Source organism: Pelophylax lessonae (genome assembly GCF_965119305.1).
Source record: "Pelophylax lessonae genome assembly, chromosome: 11".
Taxonomy (NCBI): domain Eukaryota; kingdom Metazoa; phylum Chordata; class Amphibia; order Anura; family Ranidae; genus Pelophylax; species Pelophylax lessonae.
In genome coordinates, this window is record NC_138778.1 from 78,375,547 (window position 1) to 78,397,514 (window position 21,968).

The 21,968-nt window shown below is 48.1% G+C and overlaps 1 protein-coding gene across 1 annotated transcript in view; it reads left to right on the top strand.

Annotated features, from left to right (window-relative positions):
- Positions 1 to 21,968, top strand: part of KCTD2 (potassium channel tetramerization domain containing 2) — a 378,328-nt gene that overhangs the window by 15,271 nt on the left and 341,089 nt on the right. The window contains exon 2 of the mRNA XM_082271441.1: positions 5,015 to 5,123. Within this exon, the coding sequence (XP_082127567.1) occupies positions 5,015 to 5,123 (109 nt within the window). The remainder of the gene's footprint in view (positions 1 to 5,014; positions 5,124 to 21,968) is intronic.

Sequence of the window (21,968 nt, forward strand, 5' to 3'; positions counted from 1 at the left end):
CTGATCACAATTTTGCATTGGGAGCTTTTTGGTCCCTGCCGGTAATCTTGCTGGATGGGCACAGGATGCACCACTCTCAGCACATAAGAGTTCAGCTGGGGCTGCATATACAAGTACCATTGGTGGAAAGAGTTTAAATGGGAACAAGTGAGATTCCCACCACAATGCACTTATGGCTGGTTCACACCACAAAAGTGCACTCCAGATCAGTTTTGGATGCGTCTCTGCATGCTCAGTTCCGGGCGCATTCTAGATGCTGTTTTTTTTTTATTTTTTGCTTTTTTCCTGTTTTTTTTATTTACTGTACTGTGTCCAGGTGCGTTTTTGATGCTCAGCGCAATAAACCTAACAAAACTGTTGTAACATCTCGGATTATAAAAGGGGTTTATTTTGCATACATTTGCAAATACATGTAGAGATCACACTGCCAGACCCAATTGGGCAACTCTAATCTCCCCATAACAGTAGTGCCTGAAAAAGGACCTTTATTGTTTTAATAAAAGCTGAATATTTAACTCCTTTCTGGCAGCATAACGCATATGTGCAACAGGGAAGAGTGTGGACTTTAACCACTGGGCACTTTCACCACATTCCTGCCCAGGCCAGTTTTCAGATTTCAGCACACTTTGACACTTACGCGATCATGCAACACTGTACCCAAACATTTTTATATATAATATATATATATATTTTTTTTAGACAAATTGAGCTTTCTAAATAAGTAATTTTTCTACTTCACTGATGAGGAGACACCGCTGAGGGCCACTGATGGGCACAGATTGGCAGCACTTGTGGGCAGTGTTGGGGCTGCACTGATCATCAGAACACTGATGATCAGTTCCCTGATTATCAGTGTAGATGTCCCCTGTGTGGATTTGCCGGTTATTGGCTCTCCTATCCACACGTGCTGTCAGCGTGAGGAGAAGACTGCTGATAACTGGCAAATACTATTTACACTGTGATCAGCTGTGATTGGACACAGCAGGTCACATAGTAAAGAGCATCTGTAATTGGCTTTTTACACCAATCACAGACCCGGGGGCGTGCTGGTAGCGGAATCATGGGAGAACGTCAATAGGTGCCCTTCTGGCAATTTTAGCTTGCACTGTAACAGTCTTTTGGCTATAACGCGAGTGGGAGGTGGTTAATGCCTGCATACTGCACATATGCATGCATGGATAGATGGCTGAGCTTTCTTTGTTGAGAGTGTGCTCCCAGCACATTAACCAAGCTGTTGTAGACCGCTCCTGGTCTCTAGTAATAATTGGGGAGTCGGCTGAAACTGCACCTGGTCATGTGACCACTGTGACAGCCAGTCGGGTGATCCGGCAGTCCTTCCCTTTCCTTGGGTGTAAAGAACCAGTTATAAGGGGTTACTTGTAAACAAGTGTGGACATTTCACAAACACGCTGCCATTCATATCTATATTTTAGTGAAGGCATTTGGATCTAATGTAATAAGCTCACTGTACTGAGATATATTAAACAGGTAAAGGGTCTCTTACAGCTTACTGATATACAGTACATAGAAAGGCATTTAGGGTACTTGGGTATAGGATATGCAGTATCACAAATCCTAAAACAAAGAAACCTCCAGCCCAACTTGGCACTGCACAAATTTAACTGACAATTGCGTGGTCATGCAATGCTGTACCCAAACAAAATTTACGTCCTTTTTTCCCCCCACAAACAGAGCTTTCTTTTGATGGTATTTAATCACCTCTGCGCTTTTTATTTTTTGTGATAAAAAAGAGGGAAAATTTTGTGAAAAATTGACATTTTCTACTTTGACTGTTAAAAAATATCCAATATATTAAATTTTTGTCATATTTTTAGGCCAAAATGTATTTAGCTACATGTCTTTGACAAAAAAATTCTCAATGAGCGTATTTTTATCCACTTTAAGACCAGAAAATTTTACCCCCTTCCTGACCAGGCCATATTTTGTGATTCTGCACTGCGTTATTTAACGGACAATTGCGTGGTTGTGCGACGCCGTACCCAAACAAAATTTACGTCTTTTTTTCCCCACAAACAGAGCTTTCTTTTGGTGATATTTGATCACCTGTGCGATATTTATTTTTTTTTTTTTAACTACTTCAATACAGGGCACTTTCACCCCCTTCCTGCCTAGGCCAATTTTCAGCTTTTAGCGCTGTTGCATTTTGAATGACAATTGCGCAGTCATGCAACACTGTACCTAAACCAAATTTATGTCATTTCCCCCCCACAAATAGAGCTTTCTTTTGGTGGTATTTGATCACCGCAAGGTTTTTTCTTTTTTGCTAAACAAATTTAAAAAAAAGACCGAAAAGTTTGAAAAAACATATTTTTTTTGTTTATGTTATACAATTTTGTAAATAAATACGTTTTTTCCTGCACTGATGAGCACTGATGAGACTGCACTGACAGGCACTGATGGGGTGGCACTGATAGGCGGCACTGATATGTAGCATTGGTGGGAACTGATAGGCGGCACTGCTGGGCACTGATAGGCGGCAATGCTGGGCACTGATAGGCGGCATTGATGGGCACTGATAGGTGGCACTGATGGGCACTGATAGGCGGCACTGGGGGGCAATAATGGGCACTGGTGGGCGGCACTGATAAATGACAATGATGGGCAGCACTGATGGGGAGGACAATGGGGGAGCCCTGATTGCCATCCCTGGTGGCCATAGTGGGCATCCCTGGGGTGATGTGTGGGCATCCCTGGTGGTTCTAGTGGCACCCCCCCCGAGGGTCTGCACTGGTAATCAATGATCTGATTACCAGTGCCGACCCTCCCCCCTGTCAGAGGAGCCGCCGATTGGCGCTCCTTTACTCGTGCCTATCAGGCACGTACTGAGGAAAGCAGATCAACGGCTCTTCCTGTTTACTATGTGACCAGCCGTGATTGGACACGGCTGGTCACATGTAGGCTCTTTACCGAGATCGGAGATGCAGGGAGTCAGTGTGATACCTCGCATCACCCATCGCCGTCATATGACGTCCGGTCAGGATAATGCAACCACATTCCCGCTGTCATTCTGCTATAGGGCGGGCGGGCGGGATGTGGTTAAAAAAGCAACAATTTTGAAAAAAAAAAAAAAAACAATATTTTTCACATTCTGATATATAATATTCCCCCAAAAAAATTTAAAAATCAAATTTTTTTGAACATTTTAGGCCAATTTGTTTTCTGCTACATATTTTTGGTAAAAAAAATCTCAATAAGCATATTTTGATTGGTTTGCGGAAAAGTTATTGCGTTTACTAACAATGGAAAAGATTTGTCATTTTTATTTTTTTTACTAGTAATGGCAGCGATCTGCGATTTTTTTTTTTTTTTTTGGGACTGTGACATTGCAGCGGACAGATCGGACCCCTAACTGACATTTGACACTTTTGGGGGGACCAGTGACATTACTACAGTAATCAGTGCTATAAATATGCACTGTTACTGTAATAATTACACTGGCAGGGAAGGGGTTAACACTGTTGGTGATCGAGGGGTTAAATGTATGCCTCATGCTTACTGACGTGTGGGGGGGGGGGGTTCTTTGACACAGACACAGATAGAGATTGCAGGTTCAGCTATGCTGAATCCTGTAATCTCTCCCTGTCTGTCACAGAGAAGATCCGCCTGCTTTCTTTACACAAGCGGGCGGATCTTCTCACACCTCTCCTTCTCCGGCCCGACTCCCGCTGTGTCTAAAGCACGCGCCACCGAGACCACTGAGATGTCCAGCGACGTAGGTCTATGTCGCTGGACCCAGGGGAGCCGATCTGCTGCAGTAATATTACTGTAAGCGATCAGCAAGTGGTTAAACAGTACAAGAACCACAAAACAGGGTAAAAACATTCTTAGAAACTATAAGATTCCTACTTGTATATATAGTGCTATCTCCCATGTAATTTACACACACACATCAAATAGATGCTATAGATTAGTGCAAACAGTAATAAAATATTTACATCATTTATACGCTATGTAAATCTGATACAGTATACGGAGATACATTTACTCAAAATCATTAAAGTTTTTAAAAAAAAAAAAAGATTAATGCAGTGTGTTGTTAAAATCTAGCGCTGCCACAGATTCAATATAACCTGCAAATAAATTATAGGAGCCCAGCCAGTATGTGTGTATTAGGGTCCCTGCAGTACAAAGGATTCCTTATCACACACCTCCTCTTGCCTAATGTGCAGTAGGTGATATAATAAGCATAGGTTTTTTTGTAGACCGTCTCAGTATCTTCCCCTAACCCCTGGTACACACGTGCTGAATATTAGTCGGTTCAACAGAAACTAGCTGACATTTGGCCCCTTTGTACACCAGCCTGTCCGGCAGAAGCTGGCTGAACAGGCATGCTTGAAAACCAGTATCTGAGCATTAGGGGGGAGGGGTGTCAGTCCCCTTGTTGGAACACAATAGCTCAGCAAGGAGATTGCTGTATTACCATTGGATAATCAGTACAGCAAGCTTTTCCCGATCTCTTCAGTTTTTTTCCCATTCAGCCCTGCTGGGTTGAACGGAAAAAAAACGGATAAAGGGTACCTAGCATTAGTCTACAACAACATTTAGAAGAACCAGCAAAGGCCTCCTACACCGATGCTATGGATTGATTTACTATTTGAAAGGCAAACAGAATTTTAACTTTGTGAGGGAATTTACCCCAAAGCATGGCGAATGAGATGAAGCTCTGCTGACTTCCATCATCCAATCATGTGCAATCAAAAAATCAAACATTTTGTACTTTTTATTTTCATTGCACATAATTGGGTATTCTATACAAAGTGAAAGTTCACCACATTCTCTAAGCCCTGTGGAAAATTCCCTTCCAAATTGAACAGCTTATTTGACCTCAGTAAGTAAACCCTTTAGTTACATGAATTCTTCAGTGTTCCCTGATAAGTGTGAAATAATGAATAGAGGTGGTATTGGCAGCTTATGTATTGGCATGTCGGAAAATAATTTGGTCTGTGTATTTTAAAACTCAGCTAAAAGCAGTACTTTGCTGGTTGTTTCACAGGATGAAACGGGAGCCTATCTGATCGATCGGGACCCTACCTACTTTGGGCCAATCCTGAATTATCTACGACATGGGAAGCTAATACTCGGCAAAGAGTTAGCAGAGGAAGGTGAGAAATAAAGATAGAGGGGAGTTCACAAATGGTGTCACACTAACAGGCACATGACTGAGGACTTTTATACTAGGAATTGATGGAACCTGATGGGGAAATGAGAGACTAGTTCTACATCGGGTCCAGTTTACTTTTGATTGACAGCACACAGCAGCGGGGCGAATAGATAGCTGCTATTTAGTCCAATAGCGACTTTTGAATCCAGGAAGAAGTGAACCTATGCGCTACCAGTGAGGTACAGAACAATGTGGAGTCAAGAAATGATGGATGCAGTGGAACACCAGAAATCAGCAGCTAATTCAGTAGTGTCACAACATACTAAAACAGGTCAAAAAAGCAGAAAGAATCAGCGCTTAATTTCTGAAAGTGGTGGACCACAGATAAATTGTTGTAAGTAAAAAGATATGACCAATGTAAACGTAAGAAAAAAGATGATAATAAAACAATCTAAGACAATAAATGATAGTCCTTGAATAACAATAAGGATGATATATAAGGTGTAACAGACCGGTTACAAAATAACGGTGATATAAATGACAATATCCAGTGAAAGTGGGGGTGTAGTTGATGATTATCAATTTTTGCACCATTTAATATCAACTATACCCCCACTTTCACTGGATATTGTAGTTTATATCACCGTTATTTTGTAAACGATCTGTTACCCACCATCGGCATTATTGTCTACTTTCCATCACTTATATGATTTATATTTGGCACTGATCACTTTATTGATTTATTCATTATCACTTTAGCACCTTGTATATCATCCATATTGTTATACAAGGACTGTCATTTATTGTCTTTGTTTTATTATCATCTTTTTTCTTACGTTTACATTGATATCTTTTTACCTACAACAATTTATCTGTGGTCCACCACTTTCAGAAATCAAGCGCTGATTCCTTCTGCTTTTTTACCGGCTTTTAAATCAAGCCATTTCTGTGTGCAGCCATTCGGAAGCAAAGCGGACCTGATGGGAACTAATCTCGAAGTTCCCCATCAAGCTGCATGTGGCTTCACCCACCCAATAACAAGCCATTTCCCAAATATGGGCATCACCAGTGTCCCTGATCTTAGTGGGTCAGGCATCAGTACTGTCTGATTTATTTTTTGTTAAAAAGACCCTTTTACCACATTAGGCAAGCTCTCGTATATACAATATCTGTCACGATCTAAAGTCAGGCTCGAAGATCAGTAGCTATAGCAGCTTACACAGGAACCAGCTTGATGGGAACACAGGCAGGTCACTCTGGCAGATGACGCAGGCTCATCTGAGGTGCAGAATCTAAGTACCAACCGGTATTCACCAGCGCTCCTAAAGGTGGAGATGGATTTTGCTACGTGTTAGTACCAGGTTGCGGTCCTCAGGATCGCCCCACCAGGAGATGAGCAAGCCAGGGTCCATTAGCAGATATAGTAGGTTGGGATCAAGCAGAAGCGTAGTCTAGGAGTAGCCAAAGGTCAGTAACGAGTAGTTGCATGTTGGGATTAGGCAAAAGCGTAGTCGAGGAACAAGCCAAGTGTCGATAGCAAATGGTATCAAAGATATGGACGGTAGCAGAAGAGACCAGCGAGATATTGGCTGGTGAAGGCACAATATTCTGGCAAACAGAAAGTGCAGAGACCTGGCTAAAATCAGGAAGTTAATGGGAGGAGCAAAGGGTTCAAGGTTCAAGGCAATTAAGATTCACGGCAGGATCATTCAAGGATTTATCCAGGGAACTGTCCAGCATTCCAGGTGGCTCAGCAAGTAGAGTCATTGCCTGGCACAGTGGAGGCTCCAGGTTCAAGTCCGGTTCCTGATAGTACTCCCCTCCCTCCTCGCAGGACCAGGTTTAAGAGGAAATCTCTGGTGGAATTCCCTTGTTAATCTAGGGGCATGAACATTTTCTTCAGGCTCCCAAGAATTTTCCTCTCTCCCATATCCTTTACATTGAACCAGATATTGTAACCTGTTCCTAAAGATTCTGGAGTCAAGAATGATCTCCACCATAAATTCTTCTTCACCCTGAACCTCCACAGGTGGAGGAGGAGGATGACTTCTTCCAGAAAAAGGATTTCTCTTACGTCCTCCGACATTTGCCGCCCCTCATAAAGTCTTCACCAATGGGTATTGACTTCCGCTCCGCAGGAGTAGCTAGGCATAAGACTTGTTAGAAACAGAAGCTTTTAGCATAAACACACCCATGGGGGCTGTCCCACTAGTCAATACCCCCCCTGCAGTAAGCCATCCCAACTCAGTTTGTCTCTGCCTAGCGTTAGGAGTATATAGGCTTCCCTGTGCTGGGGCTACAGTCTCAGCCTTCTAATCTTTTCTTATGATTTTTATTTGCAAAATGTCAGTTTTTTCTTTGCTTTACTAGCTGTTTATTTTGTCAGCTTTAGTTTTAGTCGGATCTTCGGATGAGGATGGATCTTGCGGAGCTGGGAATCGGACTGGCCGCCCTGGCTCTCCAGGGCAAGAGGGTCAGAGGGATCCCCAGCCCACCATCGAGCGTTCGGCTATGGTTCGTCCTGGCGCTATGAACGACCCATCCCTGTTCGCAGCAGGGATGCAGCCTGTGAGGTGGCTACCTCACTGGACACATATGCGGCTGCATGCTGCAGTGTCCTGCGTTTTTGGCGGACGGCATTCCCTGTCATCTGAGGACAGAGGCTTTCTGTTTCATAGAGGCACCCCACGCCATCCGGTACAGGTAAGTACTTTTCTGTGTGGGGCATCTGTCTGGGGTGGCAGTCCTGTGTTGCTGTGTGTTCCCCCGTGTCTGTGCGTTTGTGGGGCTCCCTGATGCGACCCCTGCGGGGTTCTTCTTTATTGCACTACTGGCGCTGTGTGGTGTTGGGGGCCCCTCTCCTGTGTCACTTTCAGTGTTTGGGAGGTGCAGACTGTGTGTGCGGCAGCCGCAGCGGGGAAAAAACGCGCGGTCCGCCATTTTGGATGTGGGCAGCATGTCTGGCTTCACTGTGGGCTTTTACAACAGCTTGCTATGTAGTGGTTTTGGCGCCATCCGACGCCATCTTGTGTGTGGCAGAATGATCGTTCCGAGCACATGTCGACGGCCATCTTGCCGAAGCCTTCCATGGATTCCTATGGGCAGCCATTTTCCCTTAGCCTTGTAGCATATAGTTCAGCCTCTGATGACCTCACTTCCTTTTTCTCTGGAACAGCGATCGGTGTGGTAACACTCTGTGGGGCTCTGCAGACTGTCTCTTCCATATCTCTCTGTTTTATCCTTCCTGGCTCAGTTTTGTCCCTTTTGGGGGGTCTGTGTGCACAGTGCATATAGCGGTATATAGCGGTGGTCTGCGCAATCCGCAGCGCCTTTAAAGGGCCAGTACTTTTCCTCATTGTTTTTTGCAATGGATTCTCAGGACAGCAAATTCCCCCTAGCCTTGGTGGGGGACCCCAGTTATGCTGAGCCCCCCGTTATACCTAGTTTGGCCGCTGTGGTGGCATCTTTGGTGTCCAAAATGGACGTGCTGATGGCTGAACGAGCTGCTAGGAAAAGGCCTAGATTATCTTTCTCCTCTGATTCAGATGGTGATGTGGCTGCTGTGGCTGGCGTGCCCTTTTCAGGGTCTCGCTCGTCCCTGGACCCTCTGGGGTCTGAGGGGGAGGCGGCGGGGGTGGAGGGGGTTGATGATTCTCCCCCAGGGTCGCCAAGTATGGATGCGTTGATTTCTTCTGTGAAAGAAACACTACATTTGGAGGATGAGCCCACTCCTCCGGGCATTGTGTCCTCTTTTGGTACACATAGGACCCGCAAGTCGGCGCAGGTGTTTCCCTGCCCCGCTGAGTTTTATCACACGGTGAATGAACAATGGCGTAGTTTGAAAAGCCCTTTTACGGTGCCTACTCGGTTTAAACTGCTTTACCCCTTTGCGCCTTCTACGGATGCACGCTGGTGTGTGGCCCCCCAGGTGGATCACACGCTGGCCGTGTTGAACAAGGCTACTTTGGTTCCCGCTGAGGATACCCCGGTGTTCCGGAATCCTACGGACAGGAGGTTGGAGTCTCTTGCCCGCCATGCCTACACGGTGGCGGGCTCCATGCTCAAACCTATTTTCGCTTCTGTCATGGTGGCTCAGGCGGTGGCGGATTGGACTAACGTGCTTAGACGCACTCTCGTGTCTGATTCTGCCCCACCTGCTATGCTGGAAATAGTGGACCAAATTCATCAAGGGGTCATGTATTTGTGCAATGCGGCCTTGAATGAGGCCCCGTTGGCTGCACGCTTGTCAAGTGTCGTGGTACTTAACTGTCGCCTGATCTGGCTGAAGAGCTGGTCGGCTGACCATACGTCACGGAAAACGGTGGCTGACTTTCCCTATGCTGGGTCTCGCCTTTTTGGCGAGGCTTTGGATACTTTGGTGAAAGGAGTCACTGGGGGCAAGAGTACTCTGCTGCCCCAGAATCCAAAGAACAAGTCTTTTCCCGCATTTAGACCCGCTCAGGGCCTTTAAGCCACAAAACAAGGGCAAACCTTTCAAGGGCCAAGGTGGCCAGAAGAAGCCCTGGGCGGGCAAGCAGAAGTCCGGCCATGCCGGTACGGCGGCTCAGTCCGCCTCTGCCTGAAGGGGCACCCTCACCCGTTTCAGGGGTGGGGGGACGTTTGCGTGGTTTCCTCCAACCTTGGCTGCTCCGAATTCCGGACAGGTGGGTTCAGGAGATAATTCGATCGGGATACAAGATCGAATTCCTTTCACAGCCGGCGGACAGATTCTTTCCCTCAAATCTTCATTTGACCCCAGGGCGCCTGCAGGACCTGCATCGAGCGGTGCAGGACCTCCTTGCCCAGGGGGTGGTTGTCCCGGTGCCTCATCGGGACAGGTTTTGGGGGTTTTACTCCAATCTGTTCACTGTGCCCAGAAATGAGGGCAAGGTGCATCCTATCCTGGACTTGAAAGCTCTGAATCGCTTCGTGCGCGTTCGGAAGTTCCGTATGGAATCCCTCCGCTCAGTGGTGGCCTCCCTGAGTCCAGGGGAATTCCTGGCCTCTATCGACCTGAAGGATGCGTACCTGCACATCCCCATTTTCGAGGGTCATCAGAGGTACCTCCGGTTCGCCATTGCGGAGGACCACTATCAGTTTGTTGCGTTACCTTTCGGTCTCACTTCGGCTCCAAGGGTCTTTACCAAGGTGTTGGCGCCTGTTTTGGCCCTGTTGCGAGCACAGGGCATTGCGGTCTTGGGATATCTGGATGATCTCCTGTTAAGATCGAGTGTCAGTCCGAGTCTGCTGTGCGATCTGTTGACTGCGGTACAGACGCTTCAGGAGTTCGGTTGGACCATAAACGTTCAGAAGTCGACGTTGTCTCCTTCGGTTCGTCTTCCCTATCTGGGAATGGTTCTGGACTCTGCTCAAGCGAAGGTGTTTCTGCCGGAGGACAAGCTCCGGATCCTTCAGGACGAGATCAGGTCCCTCAGGGACAACCACTCCTTGTCACTCAGGACCTGTATGTCGTGCCTGGGGTTGATGGTATCAGCCTTTGAGTCGATACCCTTTGCTCAGTTTCACACTCGGTCTCTCCAGGCGGAGATCCTAGCCAGGTGGGACCGACTACCTCAGTCCTTGGATCTGAGTGTCTCGTTGAGTCGCCGGACCAGAATGGATCTTCTGTGGTGGCTCCAGTCCCCGGGGGTGTCGGAAGGAAAGTCATTCCGTCCGTTGCTGTGGACAGTGATTACCACGGATGCCAGCCTGTCGGGCTGGGGTGGCGTCCTGGGCAACATGTCTGCCCAGGGCACTTGGTCGGAGGAGGAGGAATCCTCCCTTCCAATCAACGTCTTGGAATTGAGAGCGATCAAACTGTGTCTCTTCCATCGCCTTCGGGGCCGTCCTGTACGGGTACAGACGGACAATGCTACCGCGGTGGCTTACATCAACCACCAAGGGGGCACCAGGAGTGCCCGGGCGGCCCGGGAGGTGACCGACATTCTGTCTTGGGCCGAGGCTCATGTCCCGGCCATTTCGGCAGTTCACATTCCGGGTGTGGAGAATTGGCAGGCGATTACCTGAGCCGTCAGACCCTGGATCAGGGGGAATGGTCCCTACACCCGGCGGTCTTCCAAATGCTGTGTGCGAAGTGGGGATCCCCAGATCTGTTTGCGTCTCGGCTAAACCACAAGGTGGAAAGGTTTGTGGCAAGAACGCGCGATCCTCGGGCGGACGCCTCGGATGCGCTGGTGGCCCCTTGGCATCAGTATCGTCTGATGTATTCCTTTCCTCCGATTCAGTTGTTGTCCAGGTTCCTTTGCAGGCTGGCCTAGGAACCGAACTTGGTGATTGTTGTGGCCCCGGACTGGCCACACCGGTCCTGGTACGCGGACATTGTTCACCTGGCAGTCGCGACTCCTTGGCGACTGCCGATGCGAGAAGATCTTCTGTCTCAGGGACCGATCTTCCATCCTGCTTTACGGTCGCTGGCTTTAACGGACTGGCTGTTGAAAGCCAGGTTCTGAGAGACAGGGGTCTCTCCTCAGAGGTCATTCCTACTCTGATTAAGGCTAGAAAAGCCTTGTCTGGTAAGATTTACTACCTTACCTCTAAAGCTTATTTTGCCTGGTGTGAGTTCAGGGGTTTTTCTCCTCGCTCATACTCGGTGACGAGAGTGTTGGCTTTCCTCCAGTCTGGTGTGGACCAGCGCCTGGCGCTGGCCACGATAAAGGGCCAGGTATCTGCACTGGCTGTTCTTTTTCAACGTCCTGTGGTGTCTCATTCCTTAATTTGCACCTTCATTCAAGGTGTGCGACATTTGGCCCCTCCCCGGAGGGAGCCTTTACCTCTATGGGACTTGAACTTGGTTCTGTCCGTGTTACAGCGTTCTCCCTCCATCCGGGAGATATCGTTGCCTCTGCTGTCAAAAAAGGTTGCCTTTTTAGTGGCGATCACTTCTGCTCGCAGAGTGTCGAAGTTGGCGGCGTTGTCTTGCCGCTCTCCTTACCTGGTGGTTCATAAAGATAAAGTGGTCTTGCGACCTAATTCGTCGTTTCTCCCTAAGGTGGTGTCTGATTTTCACCTTAATGAGGACATTGTTTTGCCTTCACTCTGTGTGAAGACTACGCATTCTATGGAGGTTGCCTTGCATTCCTTGGATGTTGTCTGGGCGATCAAGGTTTACCTGTCGTCCACTGAATCCTTTAGGAAATCGGATTCCCTCTTTGTCCTTCCTGAGGGACCTCAGAAGGGCATGGCTGCCTCCGCGGCGACCATTGCCAAATGGATCAGGCAGATGATTGTCCAGTCCTATGCTTGAAGGAATGGGTTCCCCCCTTCCCTGTTAAGGCGCACTCTACCAGATCGATGATTACGTCCTGGGCCTTCCGGCATCAGGCTTCGGTGGCCCAGGTGTGCAAGGCTGCGACTTGGTCGTCGGTGCACACCTTTTCCAAATTCTATAAGATTGATGTTCTGGCATCAGCTGATGCCTCCTTTGGCCGCAAAGTTCTCTGTGCGGCAGTGCCATAGGGGACCCTTGTTTTTTTGTGGGTCCCTGGCTGTTGGGGTTGTTTATCCCCTGGGTTATTTGCTTTCCTGGGCTGTTGCTCCTGTTGAGCCTTTTTTTGTGTTGCCCAGAAGGTTCTCTTACTGTGTGTGTAAGGTTCCTTTCTCTGATGTGGGTACTGTGTTGCTTTTTATGTGGTTGCGTCTCCCACCCCTCATGTCTACACTGCTTTGGGACATCCCATTGGTGAAGACTTTATGAGGGGCGGCGACTGTCGGAGGACGTAAGAGAAAATGGAATTTTTGTAAAATCTTACCATAAAATTCCTTTCTCTGAGTCCTCCGTCAGTCGCCGCCCCCGCCCCTCTTTTGGGTTTTTTTCTTGTAAACTTACTGCTATGCTACCAAACTGAATTGGGATGGCTTACTGCAGGGGGGGTATTGACCAGTGGGACAGCCCCCATGGGTGTGTTTATGCTAAAAGCTTTTGTTTCTAACAAGTCTTATGCCTAGCTACTCCTGCGGAGCAGAAGTCAATACCCATTGGTGAAGACTTTATGAGGGGCGGCGACTGTCGGAGGACTCAGAGAAAGGAATTTTACGGTAAGATTTTACAAAAATTCAGTTTTTCAAGAAACGGATTGAATAGTGATATGTGAAAAACTGAGTGAATCTTTATATTGTCAGTTTTAAGCGAAAAATGACTGGGTTGATTTGAGGAGAAATCTCAAAAGGTGACAGCAGGTCTGTGGTAGTGAGCCCTTGTAGATCCCCAGCTCAAGATTCCCCAGGGTGCAGAGTCTAAGCCCCAGCCTGCTTCTTCACCAGGGCCCCTGATGGTGAGGATGGACTTGCAGCAGGAACTAGGTCGCGGCCCCCAGGTAGGCCCAGCTGAAGATGTGGAGACTGCTGGCGTGTGCAGAGTAAACAGCAGACAAAAGGATATCCACGAGACAAGCCAAGGTCAGGACAGGCAGGAAGCAAACACGGACAGGAAAACGAAGCCGGGGTCGGTACACAGTGAATCAGAATAGCCTAGGTGATATACAGATGGTAGCTCAGAGAACAGTGAAGTTGCTCAAGCAAGGGGCAGTGCACTGAGCATGCGTATATATAGGCAAGCAAACAGGGAGGTGACCAAGGAAGTATTAGACAGGAAAAGGATATAACCTACAGTGGAGCAGGCGACACCCATAGGTGAACAGAGAAACCAAACACCACATGTGAAAAGAAGCAAGATTGAAGCACTGCAGCAAGGAGGTAAGAGTATACAAACACTACAGGCTAACTTGTGACACTCCCCCCCCCCCTCTCTCTTACGGGGTCTCCACACTCGTTTGGGGTCAGGCTTGAGATAAAACTTCTGATGAAAAAGTTTCACCAAACGAGGGGCAGAAACATCAGTAGAAGGAATCCAACATCTCTCCTCAGGACCATATCCCCTCCAGTCAACTAGATACAAGAACCTCCCCCTGGAGAATTAGGAATCCAAGATTTGCTTGATTTCATACTAATCTGAAGTACTGGCTGTTGGAGAAGGATGACAAATAGGACGAGAAAACCTATTGATAATGTATGGTCTAAGGCGAGAAACATGAAAAAACATTGGGGATTTTTAGATGTGACGGGAGACGGAGCTTAAAAGCGACAGGGTTAACCTGGTAAAGAATTGTAAAGGGACCAATAAAACGGGGAGCAAATTTCATATAAGGTACTCGGAGACTAATATTCTTGGTAGAGAGCCAAACCTTATCACCAGGGAGAATTTTCAGGCTCACACGGCGATGACGATCTACTGCTACTTTGTACCTGGAAGCTGCCAGATTAATTCTTGGAAACATCTGCCCAGATAGAATTGAGAGATCGTTGCATCTCTGTGGCCGTCGCTACCTCAACAGAGATCGGAACAGGAAATGGTACTGAAGGATAGGGGCTAAATAACATGAAAAAGGGAGACACACCCGTGCTGGCATTAGCGTGGTTATTGAGGGCAAATTCTGCCCAGGATAAAAGGTCTACCCAATCATCCTGATGGGCAGAAATTAAGGCACAAAGATACCGTTCCACATTCTGGTTAACCCTTTCAGTTTGTCCATTTGACTGCAGATGAAAATCTGAGAAGTCCAACTCGATTCCAAATGATGTGGCCAGGGCTCTCCAGAAGCAGGCCGTAAACTGAACTCCTCTATCAGAGTCAATGTGTGAGGGCATACCATGGGGACGAAAGATTTCCCTAATAAAGATGGAAGCCAAAGTGACAGCAGAGGGTAGTCCTGGTAGTGGAGTTAAGTGACACATTTTAGAGAACCTGTCCACCACCACCCAGATAATGGTGAAGCCCGCTAAGGGGGGTAGTTCAGAGATAAAATCCACAGAGATGCAGCGCCAAGGTACCTCTGGAACAGGTCGAGGTAAAAGGAGACCTGCTGGAGCAGACGTAGAAGACTTAGACTGCACACAAATGGAGCAAGCCTGGACATATTCTTCAACATCCTTCCGGAGTGAGGGCAACCAGTAGAGACGCTGTAGGAAGGCACAGGTGCGTAGCACACCAGGATGTCCAGAGAGTTTAGAGTCATGTGCCCATTTGAGAAGCTTGGGGCTAAGGGAGGGCACCACAAAGGTCTTACCTGGTGGGATACATGGAGACTGAAGATGAGTGGAGGCCAGGAAACAATTGGCAGGAATAATAGGTTCAGGTTCAATATGACACTCTGAGTCAGCAACGTCAAGTGATCTGGACAAGGCATCAGCACTAGCATTCTTGGAGCTGGGCCGGAAGGTGATGTCAAAATTGAACCTGGCAAAGAAGAGAGCCCATTGTGCTTGCCTGGGATTCAGACGTCGAGCAGATTGTAGATACTGGAGGTTCTTATGATCGGTATAGACCAGAATACAATGAGGAGACCCCTCCAGTAGATGTCGCCATTCCTGCAGTGCCAGCTTGATAGCCAGAATCTCCCGATCCCGGTGGTGTAATTTTTTTCCGCATCAGAAAACCTCTTGGAGAAGAAGGCACAGGGGCGGAGCTTATTGTCATGCATTTGGAGAAGGACGGCCCCCACGCCCAAGGACGAAGCATCTATTTTCAAGAAGAAAGGCTGAAGAATGTCAGAATGTTTGAGAATAGGTGCAGACAGGAAGGCCGTCTTGAGCTTGTGTAAAGCCTTGACCACTTCAGGAGGCCAGGTTCTGGCATTAGCGCCCTTCTGGGTCAAAGAGGTAATGGGTGCCTCCAGAGAGGAGTAATTAGGGATGAACTGGCGATAGAAATTGGTGAACCCCAAGAACCGTTGCGTATCTTTTAGACTAGAAGGCTGAGGCCAGTTGGAGATGACCTGAAGTTTGGCAGGATCCATAAGCAGCCCTTTATCCTTGACTATGTAGCCTAGGAAAGGAATTTGGGTTTGCTCGAAGAGGCACTTCTCCAACTTGTCCCGAAGACGTAGAAGCACCAAACAAACATGCTGGCAATGAGTGTTCAAATCTGGAGAGAAGATGAGTATGTCATCCAGATACACAATGACACACATGTATAGGAGATCAGAAAGAATGTCATTAACAATGTTCAGAGAGACAGCTGGGGCATTACACAAGTCAAAGGGCATTATGAGATATTCATAGTGCCCGTCTCTGGTGTTTAAAAGCGGTTTTCCATTCATGTCCCTCTCAAATCCTAATCAAATTGTTTGCTCCACGGAAATCAAACTTAGTGAAAAGCATCTCGTAGTCTGTCAAAAAGTTCAGAAATCAAGGGTAATGGGTACAGATTCTTAATGGTGATGGCATTGAGACCTCTAAAATCAATGCAGGGCTGGAATGTACCATCCTTTGTCGCCACAAAGAAGAAACCAGCCCCAGCAGGAGAATTGGATTTATGTATAAATCCTTTCTGCAGATTTTCTCGGATGTCCTTGGACGTGGCTTGAGTCTCTGGGATGGAGAGAGGGTAAACTCGACCTCGGGGTGGTGAAATCTTGGGTTGGAGGTCAATCGCACAGTCGTAGGGTTTATGAAGAGGCAAACTGTCAGCAGCTTTTTTGCAAAAAAACATCTTGGAAGGCCAGATAATGCCTAGGGAGCATTGGAGCGGTAGTGACCTCAGCCACAGGTACACCCGAGAGGTGGAGATACCTCTAGGGAGACAAGTCAGCTGGCATTGCGACCCCCAAGATAACACTTGGACAGAATTCCAATCCAGATAGAGTGAGTGTTTCTTCAACCATGAAAGTCCAAGAATGATGGGACCGGAAAACTTGGGAAATATTAGGAAGGAGACTTTCTCACGGTAAAGGACACCGACCTGCATGCTGATAGAGGTTGTTGTAACCATAGGAGTCCGAAGGCCAAAGTCGAGCCATCCACTGCCGATACAGATAGAGGCATAGCAAGGGGAACTAGAGGAATGCCCAATTCAGTAAACAAGGACTGCTCAATGAAATTCCCAGCTGCTCCAGAGTCCACATATGCAGAAACTTGATACGAGTTCATTGCCCAATGAATAGAGACTGGTATGACAAATCGAGGGTAAGTGGAGAAGTTCAGATTCAGGTCTAGATCGCCTCCCTCAATGAGACCTAGACCCAAGAGTTTTCCCGGACGGACAGGGCAAGATTTTATTATATGACCACCAGCTCCGCAGTAAAGACACAGGCTGAGTCTCAGGCGATGTGATCTCTCTTGTGGAGTAAGGCGTGTCTGGCCTAATTGCATGGATTCTTCTGAAACCAACACAGTGGGAGAGAAGGGTTGTTCAAGAATGTTCTGGACAGCAGGCGCAAAGCGACCCATCGGGGGGGTGACGTGGCGCAGTCCTTTCTAGATCTCACTCCTGGAATCGGACATCGATTTGGATGCTAAGGGCAATCAAACCATCCAAGGTGGTGGGTATAGTTCTACCAGCAAGTTCATCCTTAATACGATCTGCAAGACCTTGTGTCAGGAAAGAGCTCACCTGCTGGTGGCACTGTAGCTCCCAGATCCATAGGCTTCAGTTCCAGTGTCCACCAGCAGGTGTCTCTCAGTAGTCAGAAGCGAACATCTTATGCAATCAGTCATCACCTGATGCTGGTTGCAGGAAGTATATTTAAACCCTGTGTATGCTTCTTCTCACTGCCTTGGTATTGTCTCCATGTGCGCCTGACCTGCATTCCTGTGTCCCTGTATCCTGATCCTGGACTCTGATCCTGACCCTGACCCTGCAGCCTGATTCCTTCCTTCCTGTTTGCTTACTCCGTCTCCTGCAACTCTCCCTCTGTTCTGTCTTGCTCCCAGCTCCCTCTGCTTGATCTCCCGTGTATGACCCCGGCTCTGTTACTATTACTATTCATTTATCCTGTTTTGTATATATTTGGTTTGAGCAGTTGTTTGCTGTGTGTCACTATTGTTTGGGTATCTGATTGGATTTACACAGTTATAGTTTTCTGGAGGTGCATTTACATTTGTGTTATTCACTTATTTTTAAATAAATTATATTCTTTACACCTTAATTATGTCTAATGTTCTCTGTGTCAGTCCACACATTTCTGGTCACACCTGTTGCTGACAGAATACCAAGGCCAGTCCTGACCAGAAGTGGCTGCACAGAGAAGCCATCTTGGCTCTGTTGTTTGTTGCAAGATGCATCTTGAGGAGGTAATTTACTTTTCTTTGCTGGTGACAGAGGAAAAAGACTACTGCTGCCAGATATTAAAGGAGTGGGCCAGGGACCAGCTGTTAGAATGCATTCGTCTTGCTCATTCCCTAGTTGATCAGGGCAGGATGCTGTTTGATGATGTTCAGCCATTGATTCAAGTTTGTGCAGAGTTGGCTTTGTCCAGTATTCCTAAAGAAAGTGATAACTTTTCTCCCCCCTTTAGTATGGCTCAGGTAGAATCACTGGTATGGTTATTGGAGGATGACTCCTCTTATTTCTTTGATCACTATGCAGCATGTTCCCAACAGGTGCTAGTAGAGTGTATTAATGCAGTGCGGTCTCTTGTCAGACAGGCAGAGTGTAAACTGAATCTTGTTCAACCGTTACTACAAGCATGGTCAGATATATTGCACTCAGCTTCAGTCAGTTTGCAACAACCCCTTCCTACTGCTAGACACCTGCCTGCTCAAACATCTCTCTCTCCATCACCCACAGCAACCACAGTTGCAGCCCAGTATACCCTTCTACCAACCATATGTCAGTACCCTGTTCCCACTTGCTGCACCTACCCTGCCTTTAACTCCTTGAAGCTTACCTCTTCTCCACTGCCTGCACCAATCCTTCAGAAATCCTCCTTAGTTACTGCTCCCTCTTTTTCAAAATCCCCCAGCTTTTCTTTGCTACCAGCTGCTCCCCCTACTCACAGCCCTGTGTTCACATGCAGAACCTCAGTGGCAAAACCCAAAAAGAAACGAAAGTTTTTCCCAACTTGCAAAATCTTGCCACTATCCAATTGTGCATCCACGCCAGCCGATCTGCTCCAGCCTGCATCCATGCCTGCTTCCACGCCAGCCGATCTGCTTCAGCTTGCTTCCACACTAGCCGATCTGCCTGCATCCACGCCAGCGGATCTGCGCCAGCCGATCTGCCTGCATCCACGCCAGCCGATCTGCCTGCATCCACGCCAGCCGATCTGCCTGCTTCCACGCCAGCCGATCTGCTCCAGCTTGCTTCCACACCAGCCGATCTGCTCCAGCTTGCTTCCACGCCAGCCGATCTGCTCCAGCCTGCTTCCACGCCAGCCGATCTGCTCCAGCCTGAAGTTCCGGTCCCTGCTGCCCAGCTTGAGTTTCCGGTCCCTGCTGCCCAGCTTGAATTTCCGGTCCCTGCTGCCCAGCTTGAAGTTCCGGTCCCTGCTGCCCAGCTTGAAGTTCCGGTCCCTGCTGTCCAGCTTGAAGTTCCGGTCCCTGCTGCCCAGCTTGAAGTTTCGGTCCCTGTTGCCCAGCTTGAAGTTTCGGTCCCTGTTGCCCAGCTTGAAGTTTCGGTCCCTGTTGCCCAGCTTGAAGTTTCGGTCCCTGTTGCCCAGCTTGAAGTTTCGGTCCCTTTTGCCCAGCTTGAAGTTTCGGTCCCTGTTGCCCAGCTTGAAGTTCCGGTCCCTGTTGCCCAGCCAAAGGGGCAGGTGCCCAATGCCCAGCTTGTCTCTGGACATCCTGTCCCTAACAACCTGCCTGCCTCTGATGGTCTGCTGCTCGATGACAAGTCTACCCCTAGTGATCTGCTGTCTGACAACCTGCCTTCTTCTGCCTCTGATCCGGTGTCAGATGTCCAGCCTGATGATCCCATGCTTGATGTCCAGCATGCGTCTGATGATCCTTTTACCATTGACCAGCCTGATCTTACTTCTCTTCTACTTACCACCCAGCCGGGTTCTACTGACTCAATACCAGCTGCTCGGTTGGACTGTCATTCAAAAACAAAGTGTTCACCTGCTAATGGGTTTGAAAGCTCTGAGTCCTCGCATGCTTTATATGGGTTACCTGTTTGGCCTGAGATTTGTTTGTCGGTTGCCTCGGTTGAGTCCCTCTGGCAGAGTGTTGTTCCTATGGCTCCAAAGCCTGGTGGTCCGGGCATGCCCATGGTAACTAGTAGCTGCATTTGCCTTCATGGCTCTGGTCATGGTAAGCTCCTGGGGAATGGAGGGGTACTATCTGTGCCTCTCCATTATCCGGATGCGCTTGCCCCAGCTTCGGGTGTACTAGGGGACCCGGGTCGGGTAATCAGTGCCTCAGAGATACCTAGGTGGCTTTTGAAGTGCAGAGTAAGTCCTGGAAACCAGGCAAGCTACTTGGTTATGGCGAGACACTTCTGTGTCAGAGTTCTGGCATTGTCACATGACCCCATGGCTAAGTCTGCAGACAACTCGTGGGACCCCAGCAATGGGGTACCTGCTGTTCTGAGGGACTTGAAGTATCAAATTCTGTACATGTCAGAGGATCTGGCCAGCAGGACACCCAGCCAGTTGCTTGACCTCAGCGGTGGGATACCCAGTCAGTCACCTGACCCAGGCGGTGGGACACTTTGCCTATTGTTGGATCTTGGCAATGGGGCATCTCGCTTGCAACCCGGCACTTCTTCAGCCTACAAGGAACTTTTGCTCTGGATTTGTGCAGCAAATGACTGTCTTTTATGGACTGGTTTAGCTAGGGTTTTTTGGAGCGTCCTGAGGCAACTCCTTAGAGGGGGGGTACTGTCAGGAAAGAGCTCACCTGCTGGTGGCACTGTAGCTCCCAGATCCATAGGCTGCAGTTCCAGTGTCCACCAGCGGGTGTCTCTCAGTAGTCAGAAGCGAACATCTTATGCAATCAGTCATCACCTGATGCTGGTTGCAGGAAGTATATTTAAACCCTGTGTATGCTTCTTCTCACTGCCTTGGTATTGTCTCCATGTGCGCCTGACCTGCAATCCTGTGTCCCTGTATCCTGATCCTGGACTCTGATCCTGACCCTGCAGCCTGATTCCTTCCTTCCTGTTTGCTTACTCCATCTCCTGCAACCCTCTCTCTGTTCTGTTTTGCTCCCAGCTCCCTCTGCTTGATCTCCCGTGTATGACCCCGGCTCTGTTACTATTACTATTCATTTATCCTGTTTTGTATATATTTGGTTTGAGCAGTTGTTTGCTGTGTGTCACTATTGTTTGGGTATCTGATTGGATTTACACAGTTATAGTTTTCTGGAGGTGCATTTACATTTGTGTTATTCACTTATTTTTAAATAAATTATATTCTTTACACCTTAATTATGTCTAATGTTCTCTGTGTCAGTCCACACATTTCTGGTTACACCTGTTGCTGACACCTTGCCAAAAAGTTGCAGTAATAGCCTCATTGTTCCATGCAAGTTACGAAGCTAAGGTGCGAAACTGAACTGCATATTGACCAACAGTCATGTTTCCTTGCCGAAGTCGAAGAAGAGCTCCAGAAGCGGATTAGGCCCTGCCAGGCACATTAAAGGTGTTATGGAAGGCTTGTAGGAAGGCAGAGAGACTGGAAATGGCCCGCTAGCTCAATGGGGATAGATCACTGATTGATGAAGCCTCGACAAGCTTAAGAATCACCAGAGAAGCGAGGTGGCGGAGGTAAGTGGAGTTTTGAAGGACTGGCCCCTGCTGGAGGGACTGCAGAAGCGGCAGGGGCGGACACAGGAGCTGGAACAGAAGGAGAGGGAGTAGGCACAACCTGCAGCTGATCCAGATGGCAGGAAAGTGCCTGCAGACACTGCATAATCTGTTCCTGATAAGTCTGCTGAACGTCAGCTCTCTGCACCAAACTCTGAAGTTGATCCAGAAGGGGCTGCTTTGTCTTCGAGGAGCTCATGGCTTGAGCAAACTGTCAGCGGGTCTGTGGTTGTGAGCCCTTGTAGAGCCCCAGCTCAGGATTCCCCAGGGTGCGGAGTCTAAGCCCCAGCAGGCTGGAACCAGGTC